General features: G+C 44.0%; 1 protein-coding gene across 1 annotated transcript in view; it reads left to right on the forward strand.

Moving 5' to 3' along the window:
• The first annotated feature begins 3,502 nt into the window (after window positions 1-3,502).
• The window catches only part of opn4xb (opsin 4xb), a 55,602-nt gene continuing 35,768 nt past the window's right edge, over window positions 3,503-23,336 (forward strand). The window contains exons 1-2 of the mRNA XM_052041051.1: window positions 3,503-3,535; window positions 13,987-14,129. Of these exons, the coding sequence (XP_051897011.1) occupies window positions 3,503-3,535; window positions 13,987-14,129 (176 nt within the window). The remainder of the gene's footprint in view (window positions 3,536-13,986; window positions 14,130-23,336) is intronic.

Consider the following 23,336-nt stretch of genomic DNA (forward strand, 5'->3'; position numbering starts at 1 on the left):
ATATCATCCTGAGAGTAAATGAGTGGTAGAATCTGGGGGGAGTTGATGAGAAACTGGAGAAAAATTGGTTTGTTATTGTCACGTGTACCAAGATACAGTGAAAAACTTTATTCTGTATGCCATCCATACAGATCATTTCATCACATCAGTACATTGAGGTCGTACAAGGGAAAACAATACAGAATGCAGAATAAAGTGTTACAGTTACAGAGAAAATGCAGTGCAGGCAGACAATAAGGTGCAAGGTCATGACAGGGTAGATTGTGAGGTCAAGAGTCCATCTTATCATACCAGGGAACCATTCAATCGTCTTATAACAGGATAGAAGCTGTCCTTGAGCCTGGTGGTACGTGCTTTCAGGCTTTTGTATCTTCTGTTTGATGGGAGGGGGGAGAAGGGAGAATGTCCAGGGTGGGTGTGGTCTTTGATTATGCTGGCTGCTTTACTGAGGCAGTGAGAAATGTAGACAAGAGTCCATGGAGGGGAGGCTGGTTTCCGTGATGTGCTGAGCCATGTCCACAACTCTCTGCAGTTTCTTGCGGTTACAGGCAGAGCAGTTGCTGTACCAAGTGAAAATGGCTTACAGAAAAATTCGTGGGGAATGTGAGACAGAACAGACTAGAGGAGCTGAATGGCCTCCTCCTTCTATGTCATAAGGAAACATGGATGAAATTTTTATAGCATGGTAGTTTATCTGGAAAAACAAGAGTTCAGATTGATCACCTTATCCTTGACTTGGTGTGAGAAAACAGGAAACTTGGACTGGCTGAGGCACCTGATTATCTTCATGTCCTTTTCGCATTTGTCAATGAGTGGAATTTGTCCAGATCTATTGTGTAGAAATTAAAACATATGTCAGAAAAGCGAAAGGATGTTTAAAAGTAGGAATTTCCCCATCTAACATTTCCCTGCCCTTCAGAGCTTTCAGTTATTGTTACTTTGTGGAATTGGGACGATGTCCAAGCATTTCATAGCAAACCGGTGATTTATTCAGGCTTGTACATGAAGAATGGCTTCTTACTGAAGGCACCAGCAGTGTTCTTGTGGCTTTCAGAGAAGGTGGAGACTGGGGGTTAGAGAGAGAGAAAGGGAGAGTGCAAAATATGAAGGGAGATGGAAAGGGTCAAAAAGCATGCTAGAGAGGTAATTAATGGGGATAGACCATAAAATAAAGGACCAGAATTAGGCCATTCAGCCCATCAAGTTGGCTTTGCTATTTAATCATGACTGATTTTTCTTTTTCAGTCCCATTCTCCTTGTAACCCTTAACCCCCCCCTCACCATTTATCAAGAACCTATCAGCCTCCACTTTAATACACCCAATGACTTGGCCTCCACAGCATCTGTGGCAATGTATTCCACAGATTCACCACCCTCTGGCTGAAGAAATTCCTCCTCATCTCAGTCCTACAGGGACATCCCCTTGTTCTGATCCAGCATCCACTTGTTCGGAAATCCTGATGGTCCGGGATCTGGATAACACATTAGCCTGGAAGGTGAACCAGGGATCCAGAAAGCGAGTGGGTTGTGTGGCCACAGGCAAGCAGTATGGAGTGTAGTGGCTTCATTGTTTTTTAATTTAATGTGCTCAATTGACTTCTACAGGTTGAATAGGTTTTTAAAATAGTTTAGTTTCAAATCCTTTTTATTTTCTGTATTTAGATGTATTCCACTGTTTCTATGAAGCTCTGAGCAGCACAGGTTGCAAGAGGGTATCAGGGAGTCTAGGAGAGGTCTCTTTGTGGACAGTCTTGTGGCCTGGAGGTTGCTGGGAATTTCAAGGCCATAAACACCAGGTTTTTTTTTTGTGTGAGTTCATTCAAGGGATATGGGATGAGCCAACAGTTAATTGCCCGTCCCTAGTTGCCCTCGAAGGTGGTGGTGAGCTGCCTTCTTGAACCTCTGCAGGCCTTGAGGTGTGGGTACACCCAAAATGCTGTTAGGGAGTTCCAGGATTTTGACCCAGCGACGGTGAAGGAAGGACGATAGGATGGTGTGTGGCTTGGAGGGCAACTTCCAGTGGTGGTGTTCCCCGTGCATTTGCTGCCTTTGTCCTCCTAGCTGGTAGATAATGGTAGAAGTTTATAAAATCATGAAGGGCATAGATAAGGTGGACGGTAACAGTCTTTTCCCCAGGGTAGGAGAGTCCAAAACGAGGGGGCATAGGTTTGTGAGAGGAGAAATGCAAATAGGGACCTGAGGGGCAACTTTTTTTACACAGAGGGAGGTGAGTATCTGGAACGAGCTGCCAGAGGAAGTGGTTGAGGCAGGTACAATGGTATCATTTAAAAGCCCTTGGATAGGTACATGGAGGGGCGGGACTTGGAGGGATGTGGGCTGAATGCAGGAAATTGGGACTATGGTCAGCATGGCCTGGTTGGGCAGAAGGGCCTGTATCCGTGCTGTATTGCTCTGACTCTAGAGGAACAATAAATGGTACAAACTGTTGCTCCTGTGCATCATTGACTATCCCAATCCCTTTAAACATACAGGGTTTGCCGGAAAATTTATTACACCACCAAGAAAAATGTAAAAGTTAAATGAAAAAGTGGGAATTAATTGGATAACATCCAAAAGTCCAGAAAGCTTGCACCACCAAAGTCCCAAGGGTGCAGAATATGGGAGTTCTACTGCTCTGAGAGAGGTAATGAGATAGTGAGACGTGGGAGAGAGGCACAAGAGAGTGCAGATGCTGGAATCTGGAGCAAAAAACAAACTGCAAGAAGAACTCAGCAGGTCAGGCAGTGTCTGTGGAAGGAAATGGACCATCGACTTTTTGGTACTGGCATTCCAGAGGAAGGGCCTCGACCCGAAATATCAACTGCCCAGTTCCTCCCGCAGATGCTGCCTGACCCGCTGATTTCCTCCAGAAGATGCAGCAGAGGGTTTGATACGAGCAGAGAGTGTGAAGGATAATGGAGAGAGAGTAGGTGAAAGAGAGAGGAGGTGAGAGGCGGATTGTGAGAACGAGTGACAGATAAAAAGGGACAGTGGGAGCATGAAAGATAGAAAGAAATACAAAACAGTTGTGGAAGATGTGCTGATTTCATCAGGAAACGTGGTTGTAACCCATTTACATAGATCAGTTATCGCATCTCTTTTAATCAAATCTGACACAGTAAACAAATACGGTTCAACTTCCTAGTTCTGCAGGGTAGGCAGACAGTAACTCTGGTTGGCTTAACTGAGTAGGCAACTGAATGCTTATGGTCAATAATTCTGACAAGCTGGCAATAAATAGGCCAGAGAACTGCACATCCCCCAATAGTAGGATTTTTTTTAGGGGTAGTTACACTGATTCTTTATTGTAATTTGTGAGCGTTTCCCTGTGCCGTCTCCTTTCTTGCTGGGATGCCCGCAAATATAAGTCTGCTGCTATTTTTTGTGCTAATGGGGGCAGTGATTTGTTTAAAAAGCTGTAGATAATTCCTGCTTTACTTGGCACATTCCATTCACGTACAGCAGAGGATTGTGAGATGCTGGCTGGGGAGAAGGCTGAATAATGGAAAATGAGGAGAAGTTGGCCAGATCGCAGGTGAGTAACCTGACTTTGGTTCAAAACAATTGACAGGGAGACTGAATGAACAAAGTGTTGCCTCTCTGTGTTTGTCTTGGTAACACAACACCACAACGTATTTTACATCAAAATTTACAGCCAAATTTTACCTGAACTTCAAAAGTGTAGTCACTGCTATCATGCAGCTAACACATTACAACCATACAGTAAGTGATGTTTACTAGGAAGTTGCCATACCCCTTGTCCTTCAATGCCATGGAATCATTCACAACCACTCAAGTGGGGCTTGGTTTTAATGCTTCACACTAGAAGTGTCACTTCTCAGTGGGTCTTTCACTCATCACTGCCCTGAAGCATCAGCCTAGATCTTTATGTTCAGGTCCTTGAAGAGAGACAAGCCCACGTCCATCTGACCAAAGAGCCATGCTTAACATAGTCATAGAACACTACAGCACAGAAACAAGCCCTTCGGCCCATTGAGTCCATGCCGCCTAATCTTCTGCCTAGTCCCACCTACCTGCACCCAGACCATATCCCTCCAAACCCCTTCCATCCATGTACCTATCCAAACCTCTCTTAAATGTTACAATTGAACCCGGATCCACCACTTCCGCTGGCAGCTCGTTCCACACTCGCACCACCCTCTGAGTGAAGAAGTTCCCCCTCAGATTCCCCTTAAATATTTCACCTTTCACCCTAGTTCTAGTCTCACCCAACCTGAGGGGAAAAAGCCTGCATGCATTCACCCTATCTATACCCCTCATAATTTTGTATACTTCTATACAGATCTCCCCTCATCCTCCTGTGCTCCATAGTCAGAGGGACTGAATGTTCTAAGGTACATTGGAGATGTTTCCCTGGGGTAGTTTTCTCTTCCTTCCCGGGATAGTGGAGGGAACTGGATGTGATACTAGGGAAATGCTCCCCCATCAAAAAGGTTTGGGGAATGTTGGAAGTGGAATGCAATGGAACTCCGATTAGCCGGTATCAGAATGTTCTGAAAATGCTGCTGGTCCTGTATCTGGTTCACTCGTTAGTCCGGATGGGGAGCTAGGCATCCAGAGTGCAAGTGGGGTGTGCAGCGGGGACCGGGGATCCAGGGGCTGGGGTTGGATGTGTGGATGGAGCCAGGGTTTGGGTCGGGAGCATCAGGGGTCACGAGCACAGGCAAGTTGAGGCTGAAGCTGTGGACCAGAGTCCTGTTCCCTTTAAAACTGGAAAATTAATTATACTGCTCTGTAACATGTAAAAGAAAGGGAAATAAAAGTATATTTGGATAGTAATATCAATAATAGTCTAGAAAATCTGTGCTACCAAAGTCCTGAAGATGCCAGATTATTGGAGTATTACTGCAGAAAGTTAGGATACAGGTTTAAAAAAAGAGCATAATCTAAGATTGATAATGAAGTAATGTATAATCCCTTTATATTGCCTCTGTAGATCACTGTGTTCAAGGAAAACTTGGATTAACTAAAATTTAAACATTGACTTCCAAACACATCAATGTATGCTGAAGATTGTGTGTTCTGTTAGCAAGAGGTGAATAACATCAGCTCTTCCACATTTTTTGCTCCTCTGCCAAGCAAAATATAAACTATGAAACTTTTTTTTAACGTAAATGCATTGGCTCTTCTTCACCACGTAGCCTTGGCTTCATCGGCTTAACATTTGCAAAACCGTTTAGAACAGGGAATTTTTCGGTTATTCAAACAAGCAGAGAGGTTTTTTTATTCTCAGGAGAAAATAACTAGTTGGGTGAGGCATCAGACGTTCACACTCTTAGAGTCTGTTCCACTCAGTAAGGTCAACGGTTATCTCCTAAGTGCATTTACATAACACCCTTCAAAGTCTCGGGATGTCAAATAAAGTAAAACGTAGTTGCTAAGGAATGGTGCAAGACATAGAACAGTACAGCACAGGAACAGGCCCTTCAGCCCACAATGTCTGCACCGACCATGATGCCAATCTAATTAATCCCATCTGCCTGCACGTGGTCTGTCTTCCTCTATTTCCTGTCTGTTCAGCATCTGTCTAAATGCCTATTAAATGTTGCTATTCGTTTTGCTTCTACCTCCTCCCCTGCCAGCATGTTCCAGGCACCTATTATTCTGTGTCTAAAAAAAACTTGCCCTGCCTCAACTCCTTCAGACTTTCCCCCTCTCACCTTAAAGCTATGCTCCCTAGTATTTGACATTTCCACCCATGGTAAAAGACTGGCTATCTCCCCAATCTATGCTTCTCATCATTTTATATACTTCAGTCAGACTCCACTGCTTAGTATATTCAAGGAAGGAGATTGATAGATTTTTGGATCTTAAGGTAATCAAGGGAAATGAGGTTAGTGCTGGAAAGTGGTGATCCAGTGAAAGATCGGCCATGGGCTCATTGGAACTGACCTGATGGGCTGAATGGCCTCCTCCCAGTTCTTTCTCGTTCTATTATACTGCTTGAAATATGGCAGCCAATGTGTGCACAGCAAGCTCCCAGAAATAATAACGTGACAAGCAGATAGTGTATTGTCTGTAGAGGCAGAACAAATCCAACCTAGCTACTTACTGCCCCACTGCTCGATGTTCAGTGGTTAGCGTGATGCTATTACAGCGCCAGCGACCGGGGTTCAATTCCAGCTACTGTTTGTAAGGTGTTTGTATGTTCTCCCTGTGTCTGCGTGGGTTTCCGCTGGGTGCTCCGGTTTCCTCCCACATTCCAAGGACGTACGAGTTAGGAAGTTGTTGGCACCAGAAGTGTGGCAACAACTTGCGGGCTGCCTCCAGAACACTCTACACAAAAGATGCATTTCACTGTGTGTTACAATGTACGTGTGACTAATAAAGATATCTTTTCAAAAAAAAATTGGCCAGGACAAGGTTAACACCCCTTCTCTTTTTACAAAGGGTCTGTCTATACCGAGCTGAGAAGCTGGATGATACTTTGGATAAATGATCCCACTTGTGTAGCACGTCCCTCAGTGCTGCTCTGCGTTGCCAGCGAGCCTTGACTTCCTCTAATGGGAGTTCAGTCTACAACCATCTGACTCAGGGAGAGTTCTACCTCGCAGGCAAAGCTTGGGCCAGTGACTGATATGCCAGTTCAATAGAGAAAGAGTGCAACACTGTTGAAGGCACTGACCTTCAGAAAAGATGTTAAACAGAGGTCCTGTCTGCTTATTCTTAGGATGAATTTCAACCCCACAATCCACTTAATGTAGTCACAGAATCAAAATGAGTCCCTTTGCTAAGTAAAATGCAAGTGTGAAGGAGGGGAGGAGAGCAGAAATTCCTCTGGGGATTAAATACCACAATGAATTCATTGTCCTCTTCACTTTGTATGCTTGGAGTCATATCTGTTCAGCAGCAGCTATTGCATTTCTTGTTTCAGCTTGTTCGTGGGCTCTAGTACATTTCAGGCTGTTTGGCTTAAGTGGCATTGTAGCTGACTGGTGCACATAAATCAGGCTTGCATCTTAGTCTCAGTTCTGAGGGAGTGCTGAATTTTAAGAGGCATCTTTCAAATGTGACCTTAAATCATGGCCCTATCTTTGTTCAGACTATGTTTGAAGAAACCCATCACTTTGTAATATCTGCATCATATGTAATATTGGTCTGTGGACAGTAAATGCTGTAGCCCTTTTAAGGACTAATGTTCTTTGTTTCAAAGAGTGTTTGGTGGCTCAAGTTCCAGGGGCCGTCTTCTTGGAAGAGAGTGAGAGGAAGAATGCTGATTGGCAAGATAATCCCCTGAATGAATAATTTATTGAATGTTTACCAATTTCCAGCACATTACACAGTGATGCTGAGATGTGGTGTCACTAAATGAAACTATGAATTTACATGCCATGTCTTAATTAGAACATGGAATTCCAGAGGCATCCTTCTTAACTGAGATCACGTAGACATACTGTATACTGAGTGTCTGTGCAAGAGTCTGAGAGGGAACAAATGAAGACTCTTGAGTCATTTGATGTCCAGACGAAAGAACGGAGAGAAAACAGAAGCGGTCACTCTGTATATTGAGCTGCCAATTGGCAGAGGAACCAAAACAGATCAAAATGTTGACACAGGAGACTGGAATCTGGAGCAACAAACTGTCTGCTGGAGGAACTCAAGAGGTTAAGCAGCATCTGCTAGGGGAAGGAACTGTCCAAAACCCTGCCCGAAACATCGACAATTCCTTTCCCCCATAGATGCTGTTCCACCCACTTGAGTTCCTCCAGCAAAGTGTTGCTCCAGGTGAAAATGCTACCGCATCTCATTGGTCACAAAAGGAGGAAATTGCAACATGCCTTAAAGTCCTCAACGTGAAAATGCAATAGATGAAAAACAGGAACATTGCAAACTGCCTATTGCAAGTTGGCCTCTCCTGGTTCTTTCAACACAAACAGCAACGGGGAGAATCCTGTGATATTATCCAAACAGAGCTGAGAATATCAACAGGTAATTGGGATTTGGAAACGCCCAGCAGAAATCAACTGATTTGTTGATTATTTAATAGGAACCTGAGGGGCAACTTTCCACACAAACGGTGGTGAGTATATGGAATGAGCCGCCAGAGGAAGTGGTTGAGGCAGATATAACAAAAACATTCAAAAGGCACTTGGACAGGTATTGGTTTATTCTTGTCATTTGTACCGAGGTACTGTACAGTGAAAAACTTGTCTTGCATACCGATCATACTGGTCAATTCATTACACAGTGCAGTTACATTGAGTTAGTACAGAGTGCATTGAGGTAGTACAGGTAAAAACAGTAACAGTACAGAGTAAAGTGTCACATCTACAGAAGAAGTGCATTGCAGGTAGACAATAAGGTGCAAGGTCACAACAAGGTAGATCGTGAGGTCAAGTCCATCTCATCATATGAGGGAACCTTTCAATAGTCTTATCACAGTGGAATAGAAGCTGTCCTTGAGCCTGGTGGTATGTGCCCTCAGGCTTCCGTATCTTCTGCCTGATAGGAGAGAAGAGAGAATGACTTGGGTGGGTGGGGTCTTTGATTATGCTGGCTGTTCACCAGGGCAGCGAGAGGTAAAGACAATAGAGTCCAAGGAGGGGAGGCTGGTGTCTGTGATGCGCTGGGCTGTCCACAACTCTGCAGTTTTTTGCGGTCCTGGGCAGAGCAGTTGCCGTACCAAGCTGTGATGCATCCAGATAGGATGCTTTCTATGGTGTATCGATAAAAGTTGGTGAGTGTCAAAGGGGACATACCAAATTTCCTTAGCCTCCTGATGAAGTAGAGGTGCTGGTGAGCTTTCTTGGCCATGGCGTCTATGTGATTGGGCCAGGTACATGGATAGGAAATGTTTAGAGGGATATGGGCAAAATGTGGGCAGATGGGATTAGCTTAGGTGGGCATCTTGGTTGGCATGGACCAGTTGCACCAAAGGGCCTGATTCCCTGCTGTATGATTCTATGACTCCATGAATCCAGGAGCTCAGCCTGAAGAAATGGCAATACCTGAGGCAGAGTTAACTCTGGAAAAGCCATGCAAAGCTACAGAGCCATCCAAAACCAGGCTAGAAATGCTGGCCAAGGAAGTACGTGTGGTGAGACAGGTGTTGTGTAATAGAAGCGGCTGAAAAAGAAATGGTCTGAATAATGGAAAGAATGTGGATTGGGAAATCATTTCTGCAAACAGTGGACATCAGAAGTCCATGGAATGGGTCAGATTCACCATAATGGAACAGAGATGGTATCAGGGTAAGAGCATCAGTTGTAAACAGTGTATGTGTTGTCAAACGAGGCCAATTTTGTGAAAGGAGCACACCCATGTGACGTGCCTACGGCAAGATATTGGTGCAAGGATAGCCAGTGATATTCCATCTTGGCTCTGGAGCAATGTGTAATGACCTCCTAAAAGTAGTCAGCAATCTCAAGGTCATGTGCTATTGATGTACAACCTGAAGCCTGTGAGGAGGTGGTCTTGGAGGGTGGTGAACAAGAACCTGGTACAGTAGAAAGACGTCACTCCCATACTTGGATGCAATGTGTCCAGAAGACAGAACTGATAAAGATATACCATGGAAGGATGACAAAGATTGATTCAATGCAAGAAATCTGTTCAGTTCCACAGTCCACCATTGTCTCTTACAGAACAGGAAGACGATTAGACAAGTACCACCTGGTCCAAGATGAAACAGCAGATGGTACACCCACCAAGCTATGATCCAGTGAAGCTCAATGGGAAACCTAGGTGGCAAAGACTGACTAGGGCAGAGACAGTCATCTCAGTAGACTCTCCTGCTTCCCCTGAGTATCTAGATCAGCACCTGTTGAAAAAGCAAACGGAAAGCTGAGACTTTGAATAGAACTGAGCCTTGAATGGAGCTCTGATGAGAAGCAGCTGTTCTGAGAAGATAATAGCAGTTGCTTTTTCTCCAGATCAGAACGAAATATTTTCAGTGTGCTCAATGTAAAGAATGTGTTATGGCATGTGGAACCTGATAAGGAAAGCTCATAGTTGGCATGTTCCAACACACCATTCATTAGATACCATCGAAAGACGGTGGAAAATTAAAGTTGGCACAAATTGATAAGGATTTCAGCAATGACTGCCTTTGAAGGGAATAGTAATAGAGTAATACAGCACAGAAACAGGCCCTTCAGCCCAACTCATCCATGCCGACCAAGATGCCCATCTACCCTCATCCCATTTACCTGTGTTTGGCCCATATCCCTCTAAACCTTTCCTATCCCTTAACTGTCATGTCTCATTGAGGCAAAGACCACAGTGGATGATGTATTGTTTTTGGGGCAGGGGAAACACTGGGAGAGACTAAGTTAGACCAGGAGCAGGAACTGAGAGCCCTGATGAGCAGAGGCAGAGAGAAGCAACAAAAGATGAATGAACAAAAATGATGTCTGCTTCATGAAGAGACACCCGACAATAGTCGAGGCAGTAAAGGAGGTGAGGAGCCAAACAGACGATGCTGGAGTACAACGCTTTCTGGGATTCCTCAGCTCTTTGAGTATGTTTAGCTATCACTAAAGAGGATACAAAGATATCTCTTGTCAAGGCCCCATTAATCTCACCTCTCTCAATAACCCTGGGATAGATCCCATTGGTCCCTGGGGACTTATCCACATTAATGTTCTTCAAGAGCCCCCACACCACCTCCTTGATATCAACGTGCCCTGGGACATCAGCAGACCCCTCCCTGATCTCGCTTTTCTCCATGTCCTTCTCTTTGGTGAATATCAATGCAAAGGACTCATTTAGTGCTTCGTTCACTTCCTCTGGCTCTAGGGATCAATTCCCTCCTTTGTCCTTGAGTGGTCCTACTTAGCTCAGTCAGGCACGTGAGCGGACATGGAATGGTTGGACACTCAAACAACTTGAGGCGGCAGTCACAGCTGCAATCCTTCCTTAATAAGAAGGAACTAACACAACAATCAGAAGCCTCAGGAAACAGTCTTGAAGCAAAGAACCTGCAGGAGAGTCAGACGACGGCATGCATGAGCAGAGCTCTGATAGATGCAGGGCTGCCTGTTGTATTTTTTGGTCTGGTTAACTTCTCCCAATTAAAACTTTGAACAGTAGATGTGACCACAAGCCATGCATTCCATTATTGTTAAGCCTCTCCACAGACCATCGAAGAGAGTGCTTGGGGGGATGGGAGGCATTGAGCACAAAGAGGCGGTCCGGGTGAAGACATGCCTGCAACTAACATACTTGGCTGAGTTTATGTCAAGGACTCAAACGATGCCAAGAGTACTGAGCCTGAGACAAGCAACAAGATGAGACACATTCCAGTCTCTCAGCCATTGATGCATGTGATTTGAGGTGGTTAGCAGGCAAGATGAGGCATTAGAGGGTTTGACATAAGTTATTCAAACAGAATGGAAAGAGGTGTGCTTGTGTTTGAGCCTATTGACAGATCATACTCCAATGTAAGTGATAAACTGGGTATTCAAGTTGACTTAATCTTCCTAACCAAAAGGGCAATTGCTCCCAAGTTTGAGGGTTAGAAGGGAGAGGGTAGGACCACTCAAGACAAAAGAGGGGATTTATTCCTGGAGTGAGAGCGTGGGTGAGGCATTAAACAAGTACTTTGCATCGATATTCACCAAAGAGAAGGATATGGAAGATAGTGAGATCAGGGAGGGGTATTCTGATATTTTAGGGCATGTTGATATCGAGGAGTTATTGGGGCTCTTGAAAAACATTACAGGTGGATGTCCACAGGGACTGATTGGATCTCTCCCGAGGTTATTGAGAGCGGCAAAAGAGGAGATTGCTGGAGCCTTCGCAGAAGTATTTGTATCCTCTTTAGTCACAGGCAAGATCCCAGAGGATGGAGAATAGTCAATCTTGTTCCCCTGTTCAAGAAGGGGAATAGAGACAATCTAAGAAATTATAGATTGGTGAGCCCTACGTCAGTAGTAGGGAAATTATTAGAGAAGATTCTTAGGGATAGGTTCTACTCGCATCTGGATAAATATGGACATATTAGGGGCAGTCAGCATGGCTTTGTGAGGGTCAGGTCTTACGAACTTGATTGAGTTTCTTTGCGGAGGTGATGAAGATGGTTGATGAGGTAGGGAAGTGTATACATAGACCTTTTGACAAGATGCCTCATGGCAGGCTGATCTAGAAGATTAAGGCACATGGGATCCATGGAGACTTGGTAGATTGGAACCAAAATTGGCTTGGCCATAGAAGACGAGGGTAGTGGTAGAGGGATGTTATTCTTACTGGAATGCTGGGATCTCTGTTGATTGTGACATATATAAATGATTTGGATGAAAACATCGGTGGGCTGATTACTAACTTTGAAGATGACACAAAGATTGGCAGAGGTGGGTAGTGAGGAAGGATTCAGTAGGATATAGAGCAGTTGGAAATGTTGGCAGAGAAATGGCAGATGGAGTTTAATCCAGACGTGTGTGAGGTGTTGCACTTTGGGAAGTCAAGTGTGAGAGGAAAGTATACCCTTAGGAACATTGATGTATGAAGGGATCTTGGGGGCAAATCCATAGCTGAAAGAGGCACAAGTAGATAGGGCAGTAAGGAAGGCATGTGGCGTACTTGCCTTCATTCAGGATGTTGATTATCAAAGTCGGGAAGTCATGTTGCAGCTGTATAAAACTTTGGTTAGGCCACATTTGGGGTAATGTGCGCAGTTCTTGTCACCACATCACAGGAAGGGTGTGGAGGTTTTGTAGAGGGTGCAGAAGAGGTTGACCAGAATGTTGTCTGGATTAGAGAATATCAGCTATAAGGAGAGGTTGGGCAAACTTGGACTGTTTTCTCTAGAGTGTTGGAGGCCAAGGGGGGACCTGATCAGTATCGGATTTATTGTCAGAATCAGGTTTCTTATTGCTGACTTGTATGACGTGAAATTTGTTGAATTGTGGCAACAGTATAGTGCAAAGATATAAAATTACAAAAATAGTGCAAAATAAAGGGACAATGAGGTAGTGTTCATGGACCGTTCAGAAATCTGATGGTGGAGGGGAAGAATTGAGAGGTGTAAATAGGATAGATAGTCAGGGTCTTTATCCCAAGGTGGAAATGTCAAATACTGGAGGGCATAGCTTTAAGGTGAGAGGGAGAATGTTGACGAGAGATGAGTGGTAAGTGCTTTTACACAGAGGGTGGGGGGTGCCTGGAACAGCAAACACAACAGAGGCATTTAGACAGGTTCTTGACGGTGGGGTGAGCTGTACCTGTGATGGAACTGGCTGAGTCCCACCAATCTCTTTAGCCTCTTGCATTCCTGTGCATTGAAGTTTCCATATCAGGCCATGATGCAACCAGTCAGAATGCGTTCCGCTGTACATCTGTAGAAGTACAGTGAATTACACTTCACAGTACAATAGAATTATACCTAAAGGAGCCACATCTTTAAGAATGAAGTAAGGAACCTCTTCGACAGGCTGACTCACTCTCAGACTGATAGCATTTCCTAGCCAAAAGTTTTGTGGGCCTCGGGAAAGATCAACAGGTGGATTCTGGGACAAGCTCGAGAAGATAAGGGACCATCTGCTATACAATGTCCCTATATCAAAATTACCAACCTCTCTGGCCAACCATCCCACACAGTGCCTCACAACAGTCACCTTCATGGTAGAAGTAAAATTTACATTCCATCTTCAAAACAAGTGAGCTTCCCAAGCATTTACCTCAGAGCAGCCTTGAATTGTCACAGCTGACAACCTCTGACAGAGCAATGATTCTGTTCGAACATGTGTCCAAACAGGTTCTATCACAGTGAGTGTTTTTCCTGGTGGGTGAAATGTTTTGTTTATTAAATTATTGTACATTTGGAAAGAATCTGATTTTTATTTTGTTAGGTTAATTTCCCTGTGCAAACTGCCCCTCGTGTGTGGGTGAGTAGTAGAGTGGGAGCAGGGTTGATGGGGACGTGGGGAGATAAAAATAGGTAGTGTAAGTAGGTGCTTGATGTTCAGCATGGCTTCGACGGGCTGAAGGGCCTGTATATGACTTTGCTTTGATTTGATTTTCTTGCAGACTGTAGCAACGGAATCTCCACTACAGCCAGTCAATGAGGTCGACATTCCAGACTATGTTCACTACATCATTGCCAGCTGTATTTTTGTGATCGGTACCACAGGAGTTTTGGGGAACATGTCCGTGGTGTATGCATTTTACAGGTACGTTAATACATCTCATGTCTCCTCTCACTTGTTATGGTACCTTCTCCCACCTGCACTGCACTTTCTCTGTAACTGCAACACATATTCTGCATCCTGTTTTCCTTTCTACTACCTCGATGTAATTATATGTGGAATGATCTGTCTGGATGGCACACAAACAAAAGCTTTTCACTGTATCTCAGTACATGTGACAATAATAAACCAATTCCGATGCCACGTCCATTTTTAGAACTGATTCCTCTAGTTCTAGCTCCTCGATCATCCTCAGACTTAAATCCCTCTCTGCTGGTGACTGCACCTTCTGTTGCTTCAGACTTCAGGCTTCTGTACCTCCTGCCGATGGTAGCTGTGAGAAGATGGCGTGGCCCAGATGATGGGGATCTATGATGATAGATATTGCCTTCTTGAGGCAGCACCTCCTGTAGATACGACTGATGGTGGGGAGGGATGTGCCTGTGGTGTATTGGGCAGAGTCCACTACTCTCTGCAGCTTCTTACATTCCTGCGCATTTAAATTGCCGTACCAGACCATGCTGCAACCAGTCAGGATACTTCCAACTGAACATCTGTAGAAGTTTGTTAGAGTGTTCGGTGACAAGCCGAACCTCCTTAACCTCCTAAGAAAGTAAACACGCTGGCGAGTTTCCTTATGAATGGGTAGAATTGATGAACAGGTGAGAGAAAATGTTACTAGGGAACAAATGGGGGAATGGGACTGATGGGCTGAATAGCCTCCTATATCATAAGGAGGTTTGGGAAATTTGTTGAATAATGGCAGTCATGAAACTCAGCTCAGTGTTGGCACAAGAGACTGCAGATGCTGGAAGCTGGAGCAAAAAACAACATTTCGACCCAAAACTTCAACAGTTCCTTTCCTCCTACAGATGCTGCTCGACCCACTGAGTTCCTCCAGCAGATTGTTGCTTCAGCTCAGTGTTCACTGATTCCTCAAACTGACCTGGCACAAAACTTCTTTCCTTGAACAAACTCTGCTCTGCCTCACAAACACTGTCATTCCTTTCTAATTGTTGCATAAAAGAATAAATGTCTTCAGGGATGTTTATTCACCCCAAAGAGAACGTGACAGACAAAGAGAAGATGCGGAGGAATGTTATGAAAATGTTGCTAGAGGACACCAGAAATGGCAGGTTGAAATCGGAATTGGTTTATCATTGTCACATGTACCGAGGTAAAGTGAAGAACATTGGTTGGCGTGCCATCCAGACGGATCACTTCATTACAACAGTACATTGAGGTAGTTCAAGGGAAAACAATAACAGAATGCAGAATAAAGTGTTACAGTTGCAGAGAAAGTGCATTGCAGGCAGACAATAAGGTGCAAGGTCATAACGAAGTAGATTGTGAGGTCAAGAGTCCAACTTATCATACTAGGGAACCATTCAATAGTCTTATAACAGCAGGGTAGAAACTGTCCTTGAGCCTGGTGGTATGTGCTTTCAGGCTTTTGTATCTTCTGCCTTATGGGAGGGGGGAGAAGGGAGAATGTCCGGGGTAGGTGGGGTCTTTGAGTAAGTTGGCTGCTTTACCGAGGCAGCGAGAAGTGTAGACGGAGTCCATGGAGGGAAGGCTGATTTCCGTGATGTGCTGAGCTGTGTCCACAACTCTCTGCAGTTTCTTGCGGTCACAGGCAGAGCAGTTGCCATACCAAGCTGTGATGCATCCAGATAGGATGCTTTCTATGATGCATCTATAAAAGTTGGTGAGGGTCAAAGGGGACATGCCAAATTTCTTTAGCCTCTTGAGGTAGTAGAGGCACTGGTGAGCTTTCTTGGCCATGCCGTCTCAGTGGTTGGACCAGGACAGGCTATTGGTGATGTTCACTCCAAGAAGCTTGAAGCTCTCAGCCCTCTCGACCTCAGCACCGCTGATGTAGACAGGAGCCTGTGCACCACCCTCCTTCCTGAAGTCAATGACCAGCTCTTTTGTTTTGCTGACATTGAGGGAAAGGTTGTTGTCATGACACCATGTCACTAAGCTATCTCCTTCCTGTACTCCATCTCATCGTTATTTGAGATATGGCCCACTATGGAGGTATCATCTGTCAACTTGTAGATGGAGTTCGAGCAGAATCTGGCCATGCAGTCATGAGTATACAGGGAGTAGAGTAGAGGGCTGAGGATGCAGCCTTGAGGGGCACCAGTGTTGAGAATAATCGTGGTGGAGGTTTTGCTGCCTATCCTCACTGATTGCTGTCTGTTGGTCAGGAGGTGAAGGATCCAGTTGCAATTATAGTGTTGAGTCCCAGGTCTCGGGGTTTGGTGATTGAGTTTGCTTGGAATTATAGTATTGAAGGTGGACCTGTAGTCAATAATCAATAGTCTAACATAAGTGTCTTTAATGTCCAGATGGTCCAGGGATGACTGCAGGGTCAGGGAGATAGGTCAATGGTGGACACCTTCTCAGCGGTAGGCAAATTGCAGTGGGTCAAGGTTGTCTGGTTGCATAAGTGTTGCATAACCTTAATAAGCACATGAGGTAATTTAGCAGGAAGAAGAGCTTACAAATTGCAAATGCCAGATCATTTCAATCAAGTCCTGCGTGAAAATGAAGCATTCCACTGCAAATTCTCCGACAAGTCCGTACAGCAACTTCACGTCCTGAAGTAAAATCAGAACGTTAGCTAAACTTTATCACTCAGGAAAGGACCAATTTGGAAATGTCCCAATTACTTTAAAATGTTAATTGCAAAAGAAAAATCTGAGATTAAAAAAGATAACATTCACTTATTTACAATCTAGTGCATGTTATAACAAGATGTGTAACTGTAAACTAGCAGTCTCCAGAATTGTTCATCATTTGAGGATTAACTTCCTTTCATTTGACACCTCCGCTAAGAGCAATTGCTTAAAAACTTGGTGTTGAAAGTAGTTGGCTGAATCAGATATTTATCTGCAAGACATTCAAGTGATTTCACTCTAAGCGTTCAAATCAAATTAAAAGTCAGATCAATAGTACCTTTTCAATGGATGTGATCACTAAGGATTAGTAGGCTTTTGAGGATGTTTTTTCCAGCCCAAGAGTGCTGGGGTGTGCATCTCATGACCTCAAAAGGATGGTAGAGGCAGAAACCTTGTCACATCTAAATAATTGTGACCTATGAGAGTGGGGCTTTGAGAATGACGGGTCAGACACGATGGGCTGTTTAACCTGCTGCTGTGCTGTAGATTTCTACGCTTCAAAGTTAGAATCAGAATCAGGTTTATTATCACTGAGTTATGTCATGAAATTTATTGTTTTGCGGCAGCAGTACAGTGCAAGACATAAAGACAGAAATTACTATAAGTTACAAAAATAAATAAATTGTGCAAAAGAGGAACAACGGGGTAGTGTTCATTGGTTCCTGGACCGTTCAGAAATCTGATGGTGGATGGGAAGAAGCTGCTCCTAAATCATTGAGTGTGGGTCTTCAGGCTCCTGTACCTTCTCCCCGATGGTAGTAACATGCAGAGGGCATGTCCCTGGTGGTGAGGGTCTTTAATGATGGATGCCGCCTTCTTGAGGCACCGCCTCTTGAAGATGTCCTCGATGGTGGGGATCGTTGTGCCCATGATGGAGCTGGCTGAGTCTACAGCCCTCTGCAGCCTCTTGTGATCCTGCACATTGGAGCCTCCATACCAGGTGGTGATGCAACCAGTCAGAATTCTCTCCAGTGTACATCTATAGAAATTTGCAAGAGTCTTTAGGTTAAGTGCTGCTGTGGATATTGCCTCATGACATAAAACAATTTGGCACATCAAGTCGATGCCAGCTCTCAGAGCAATTCCTTCAACCCTATCGCCCACATTCCCTGTAACTCAGTCACTCACATTCCCATCAACTCCCTCCCATTCTTCCTCAGTCCTCTACTCTACTCCCTATACACTCATGACCGTGTGGCCAGATTCTGCTCTAACTCCATCTACAAGTTTGCAGATGTTACCACCGTAGTAGGCCGTATCTTAAATAATGATGAGATGGGGTACAGGAAGGAAATAAAGAGCTGAGTGATATGGTGTCATGACAACAACCTTTCCCTCAATGTCAGCAAAACAAGAGCTGGTCATTGACTTCAGGAAAGGGGGCGGTGTACATGCACCTGTCTACATCAATGGTGTTGATGTAGAGAGGTTGAGAGCTTCGAGTTCCTTGAATGTCACCAGCAGCCTGTCCTGGTCCAATAACGTAGATGAAAAGGCCAAGACCAGCGCCTCTACTTCCTCGAGAGGCTAAAGAAATTTGGCATGTCCCCTTTGACACTCACCAACCTTTATCGATGCACCATAGAAAGCATCCTATCTGGATACATCACAGCTTGGTATGGTAACTGCTCTGCCCAGGACCGCAAGAAACTGCAGAGAGTTGTGGACACAGCCCAGTGCGTCACGGAAACCAGCCTCCCCTTCATGGACTCTGTCTTTACCTCTCGCTGCCTTGGTGAAGCAGCCAGCATAATCGAAGACCCCACCCACCCGGGTCATTCTCTCTTCTCTCCTCTCCCATCAGGCAGAAGATGCAGGAGCCTGAGGGCACGTACCACCAGGCTCAAGGACAGCTTCTATCCCACTATGATAAGACTATTGAACGGTTCCTTTATACGATGAGATGGACTCTTGACCTCACAATCTACCTTGTTGTGACCTTGCACCTTATTGTCTACCTGCACTGCACTTCCCGGTAGCTGTGTCACTTTACTCTGTACTGTTATTGTTTTTACCTGTACTACCTCAATGCACTCTGTACTAACTCAATGTAATTGCACTGTGTAATGAATTGACCTGTACGATTGGTATGCAATACAAGTTTTTCACTGTACCTCCGGTACAAGTGACAATAATAAACCAATACCAATTTATAGCAGCCAATTAACCTACCAACCCACATGCTTGTGCGATGTAACAGGAAACCAGAGAACCCGAGGGAAACTCATGCAGTCACAGGGAGAATGTGCAAATTCCACACAGACGGCACCTGAGGTCAGTGTCAAACCTAAGGCACTGGAGCTGTGAGATAGCAGTTCTCACCTCCTGTACGGCACCACCCAATGCACAGTAAAAGTCACTGAGTTACAACAGTTGATGATTAACCTCCTGTGATGACAAGTGCTGTACTTGATCTGAAAAATTTGGTTTTACAATTAATAATGTTCACAACCCATAAATTCTTGTAAATGTGAGACCAGGTTGCGATGCTTTTGAATTCAAAGGGAAGAATGATTTGTCTGCCCCTCTCTGAGATACACCCAGATATAAACAAACAGCAGAATCCTCTATAGTTTCTGACAACTGGTGATATTTCCAACAAATAAACTATAAATTAAAATGCTCCTACTTATCGCTATATATTTATGCATGGCACTATAAAACACAAGCAGAATGAGATTCTGATGCTGCCTGATTCAATTCCCTGCAATTAATTATTACTGTAATTAATTACTTTTACTTCAATAAGTTCAATGATGTTAAATCTTTCATATTAAGAAATTGGACCAACTATTTTTCAGAATGCAGGGTGGAACGAAAAGGTTGTTCTGTGGGGGATTGGATTTGTTGGTAGGTAGTTCTTGCCGGCAAATGAAATGAAGCCAATGACCCAAGGCCAATTAATAAAGCAAAATAGAATTTTGCAAATTATATAACTCTATAGATGTTGACAGTAGGTTCATTTATCTATGCATTCTGGACTGTTTGAAATCTTTTGGCCATGTACTTGCAACAGTACACAGGATGGGTTGTTTCTTGGATAAGTACTCTGCTGACACTGGTGTTAATAAAAACCCGTGTATACACAAACCTCTCATTCCTTTATATTTTGAACTATTATAGAAGAAGGTAGTTCTTTAAAACATTAAACATTTCAGTATTTTTCTTCCTTTTATAGTATTTTTCTTCCTTTTATTGTATTTTTCTTTTTCAAACTTCCTTTCCCACTCTTTATTTCATTTTCTATGCATGATTTGGCATTAAATTCACCCACTTCAATTCACTCTTATCCTTGAATTTTACCTGCTCACTTGGGTCTCAGAGGTACTGTGTCCCAAAGTGAACCATTCCAAAACCTAGTGGCCAAAAGTATTTGAGCTTGAGGGTACAGAGGCAAATATCAGTAACATTGAACACTTAAACGCCCCAGTAAAGTTTGAAAATTTGGCCCATATTATACTTCAATATGAGGTGTTGGTCTGGGTAAGAACTGTGGGATTGAGAGACAACCTTAGAGTCATAGAGTAATACAGCCCTTCCACCCAACTCATCCATGCCCACCTAAACTGTTTCCATTTGGCTGTATTTGGCCCATATCCCTCTAAACCTTTCCTATCCATATACCTGTCCGTGTCTTTTAAATGTTGTTATCATACCTGCCTCGACTACTTCCTCTGACAGGTCACTCCACATGCACACTACCCTCAGAAGTTGCCCCTCAGGTCTCTTTTAAATCTTTCACCTTCAACCTACGCTCTCTAGTTTTTGGTTCCCTTTCCCAGGAAAAGACTGTGTGCATTCACCCTATCTTGCCCCTCATTATTTTATACACTTCTACCTTGTTCAGAATAATATTAGACCAAATCTACAATGGAATTGGAATTGGTTTATTATTGCCACTTGTACTGTGGTACAATGAAAAGTTTGTCTTGCATACCATTCATACAGATCAATTCATTATGCAGTGCATCAAGGGAGTACAAGATAAGATAATAACAATGCAGAATAAAGTGTAACAACTGCAGAGAAAGTGCAGTGCAGATAGACAATAAGGCGCAAGGTCATAACGAGGTAGACTGTGAGGTCAAGAGTCCATCTTATCATACCAGGGAACCATTCAATAGTCTTATAACAACAGGATAGAAGCTGTCCTTGAGCCTGGTGGTACATGCTTTTGTATCTTCTGCCAATGGGAGAGGGGAGAAGAGAGAAGAGAGAATGTCCTGGGTGGGTGGGGTCTTTGATTATGCTGGCTGCTTCACCAAGGCAGCAAGAAGTGTAGACAGAGTCCATGGAGGGGAGGTTGGTTTCTGTGACATGCTGGACTGTGTCCACAACTCTGGTTTCTGTGACGTGCAGGGCTGTGTCCACAACACTTTACAGGTTCTTGTGGTCACAGGCAGAACAGTGGCCATGCCAAGCCGTGATGCATCTGGATAGGATGCTTTCTATGGTGCATCAACTAAAAATTGGTGAGGGTCGATGGGGACATGCCGGATTTCTTTAGCCTCCTGAGGACGTAGAGGCGCTGGTGAGCTTTCTTGGCCGTGGCGTCTATGTGGTTGGACCAGGACAGGCTATTGGTGATGTTCACTCCTAGGAACTTGAAGCAACTTGGATTAATGAAAGAGAAATCACGAACAAAATCTTTTATAACTTTTGGTGTTGTAACAAGCAGAATAGGTAAGGGTCAGCCAGTTGATGTGATGTATTTGATTTTCAGAAGGCCTTCATTAAGGTGCCACAGAAGAGATTATTGAACAAAACTAAATCATGTGTGGGATGGATGTTGTAGATTGAGGATTTGTTAACTGACAGAAAACAGAGGGTAGGTATAAAAGGGTCATTTTTGGGTTGGAAGATTGTGACTTGTGCGATGTTGCTGGAATCAGCGCTGGGGTTCCAGCTGCTCATAGCCTCTGTTGATGATTTGAGTGAGGGGACCATATGCATTGTATCCAAATTTGCTGAAAGCATTCAACAAGGTCCCTCGTGGTAGGCTGATCCAAAAGTTTTAAGGCACATGGGATCCACAGTGACTTGGTAGATTGGATTCAAAATTGGCTTGGCCATAACGACAGAAGGTGGTGGTGGAGGGGTGTTATTCTGACTGGAGGTCTGTGACCAGTGGTGTTCTGCAGAGATCAGTGCTGGGGCCTCCATTGTTATGTACTGTATATAAATGATTTGGACCAAAATATAGATGGGCTCATGGCCTCATTCCAGACTAAATGAAGGGTCTCGATCTGAAACATGGACTGTCCATTTCCCTCCATGCTGCCTGACCCACTGAGTTCCTCCAGCTTCTTGTTTGTTGCAGGGATGATATTTCCCCTGGCTGGGGTGTCTGGAACCAGGGGTTACAATCTCAAAATAACAGGCAGCGATTCAGGACTGAAATGAGAAGAATTGTCTTCACCCAGAACGTCGAGAAATTTTGGAAATCTTGACCAAGAGGGCGAGTGGATGCTCAGCTGCATTCAAGACAGATTGGCAGATTTTTGGTTAGCAAGAGAACCGAGGGATATGAGGTTAGTGAAGGACAGTGGTACTGAGGTAAAAGATCGGCCATGATCTGATTAAATGATGGAGCAGGGCACGAGGGGCCAAATAGCCTACTCCTGTTTTAATTTCTGATGTTCTTATGTTAAATACACAAGTATCCACAACATATAAACATTGTCCATGAAGCAGGAAGCATCAGAAGACCCTCAGGAAATTTCTGTTGTATTTTTTAATAAGTTGTTTGATCATTGCAACTTTAAATCTGCTTTTGTAAGGATTTTTGCTGCAAAACTACGAGATTATTTGAATATCAGTAATACAGCAATTGTGCACTCTATAATAGTGAATTAATGGGTTTGAACTTTGCTGGTGAGATCTACCTCTGTGAATGTGCATCGATGGGCTATGTGCGTTAGATGATGCTTCTGATGGACACCAACATGATTTCCACATTCTCTCCTTTGTTTTCAAATCTGTCATATCCATAGACTCACTAAACTTACGGAATCACAGAATCATAGAAGTGTACTGGACAGAACTGGCCCCTCTTGGATGACTATGATGCCAATCTTTGCTAAGCACATTTGCCTGCATTAGATGTGTATCCCTCTACGCCTTTCCTATCCAAGTACCTGTCTTTCAAACGTCCTTGATGTAACATGCGCATGTCAGAAAACTGTGGTCGTCCATACTGTATTCATAGATGGAGCCAAATTCAACAGGTCTATTCATTGGGTGGTGGGAAATTATTTAGACCTCATGCAGAGTGGGCTGCAAGAAACATATGGACCAGTACACAGAGGCATCTCACATGACCCATTTTAGTCCATCAGCAGGGATCTGAATCAATGCATCGATACAGCTCAGCACCAGAGATTTCATCAAATAAAATTGCTCTGGGGCAGTAAGCGTTCAATTTGTTTAAAATGTGTTGTTTTGAAGGGCACTAGACAACTTGCACAGTGAATAAACTCATAAGGGAAGGAAGAGTGAAGAGATT

Source organism: Pristis pectinata, chromosome 2 (assembly GCF_009764475.1).
Source record: "Pristis pectinata isolate sPriPec2 chromosome 2, sPriPec2.1.pri, whole genome shotgun sequence".
NCBI classification, from domain to species: Eukaryota; Metazoa; Chordata; class Chondrichthyes; order Rhinopristiformes; family Pristidae; genus Pristis; species Pristis pectinata.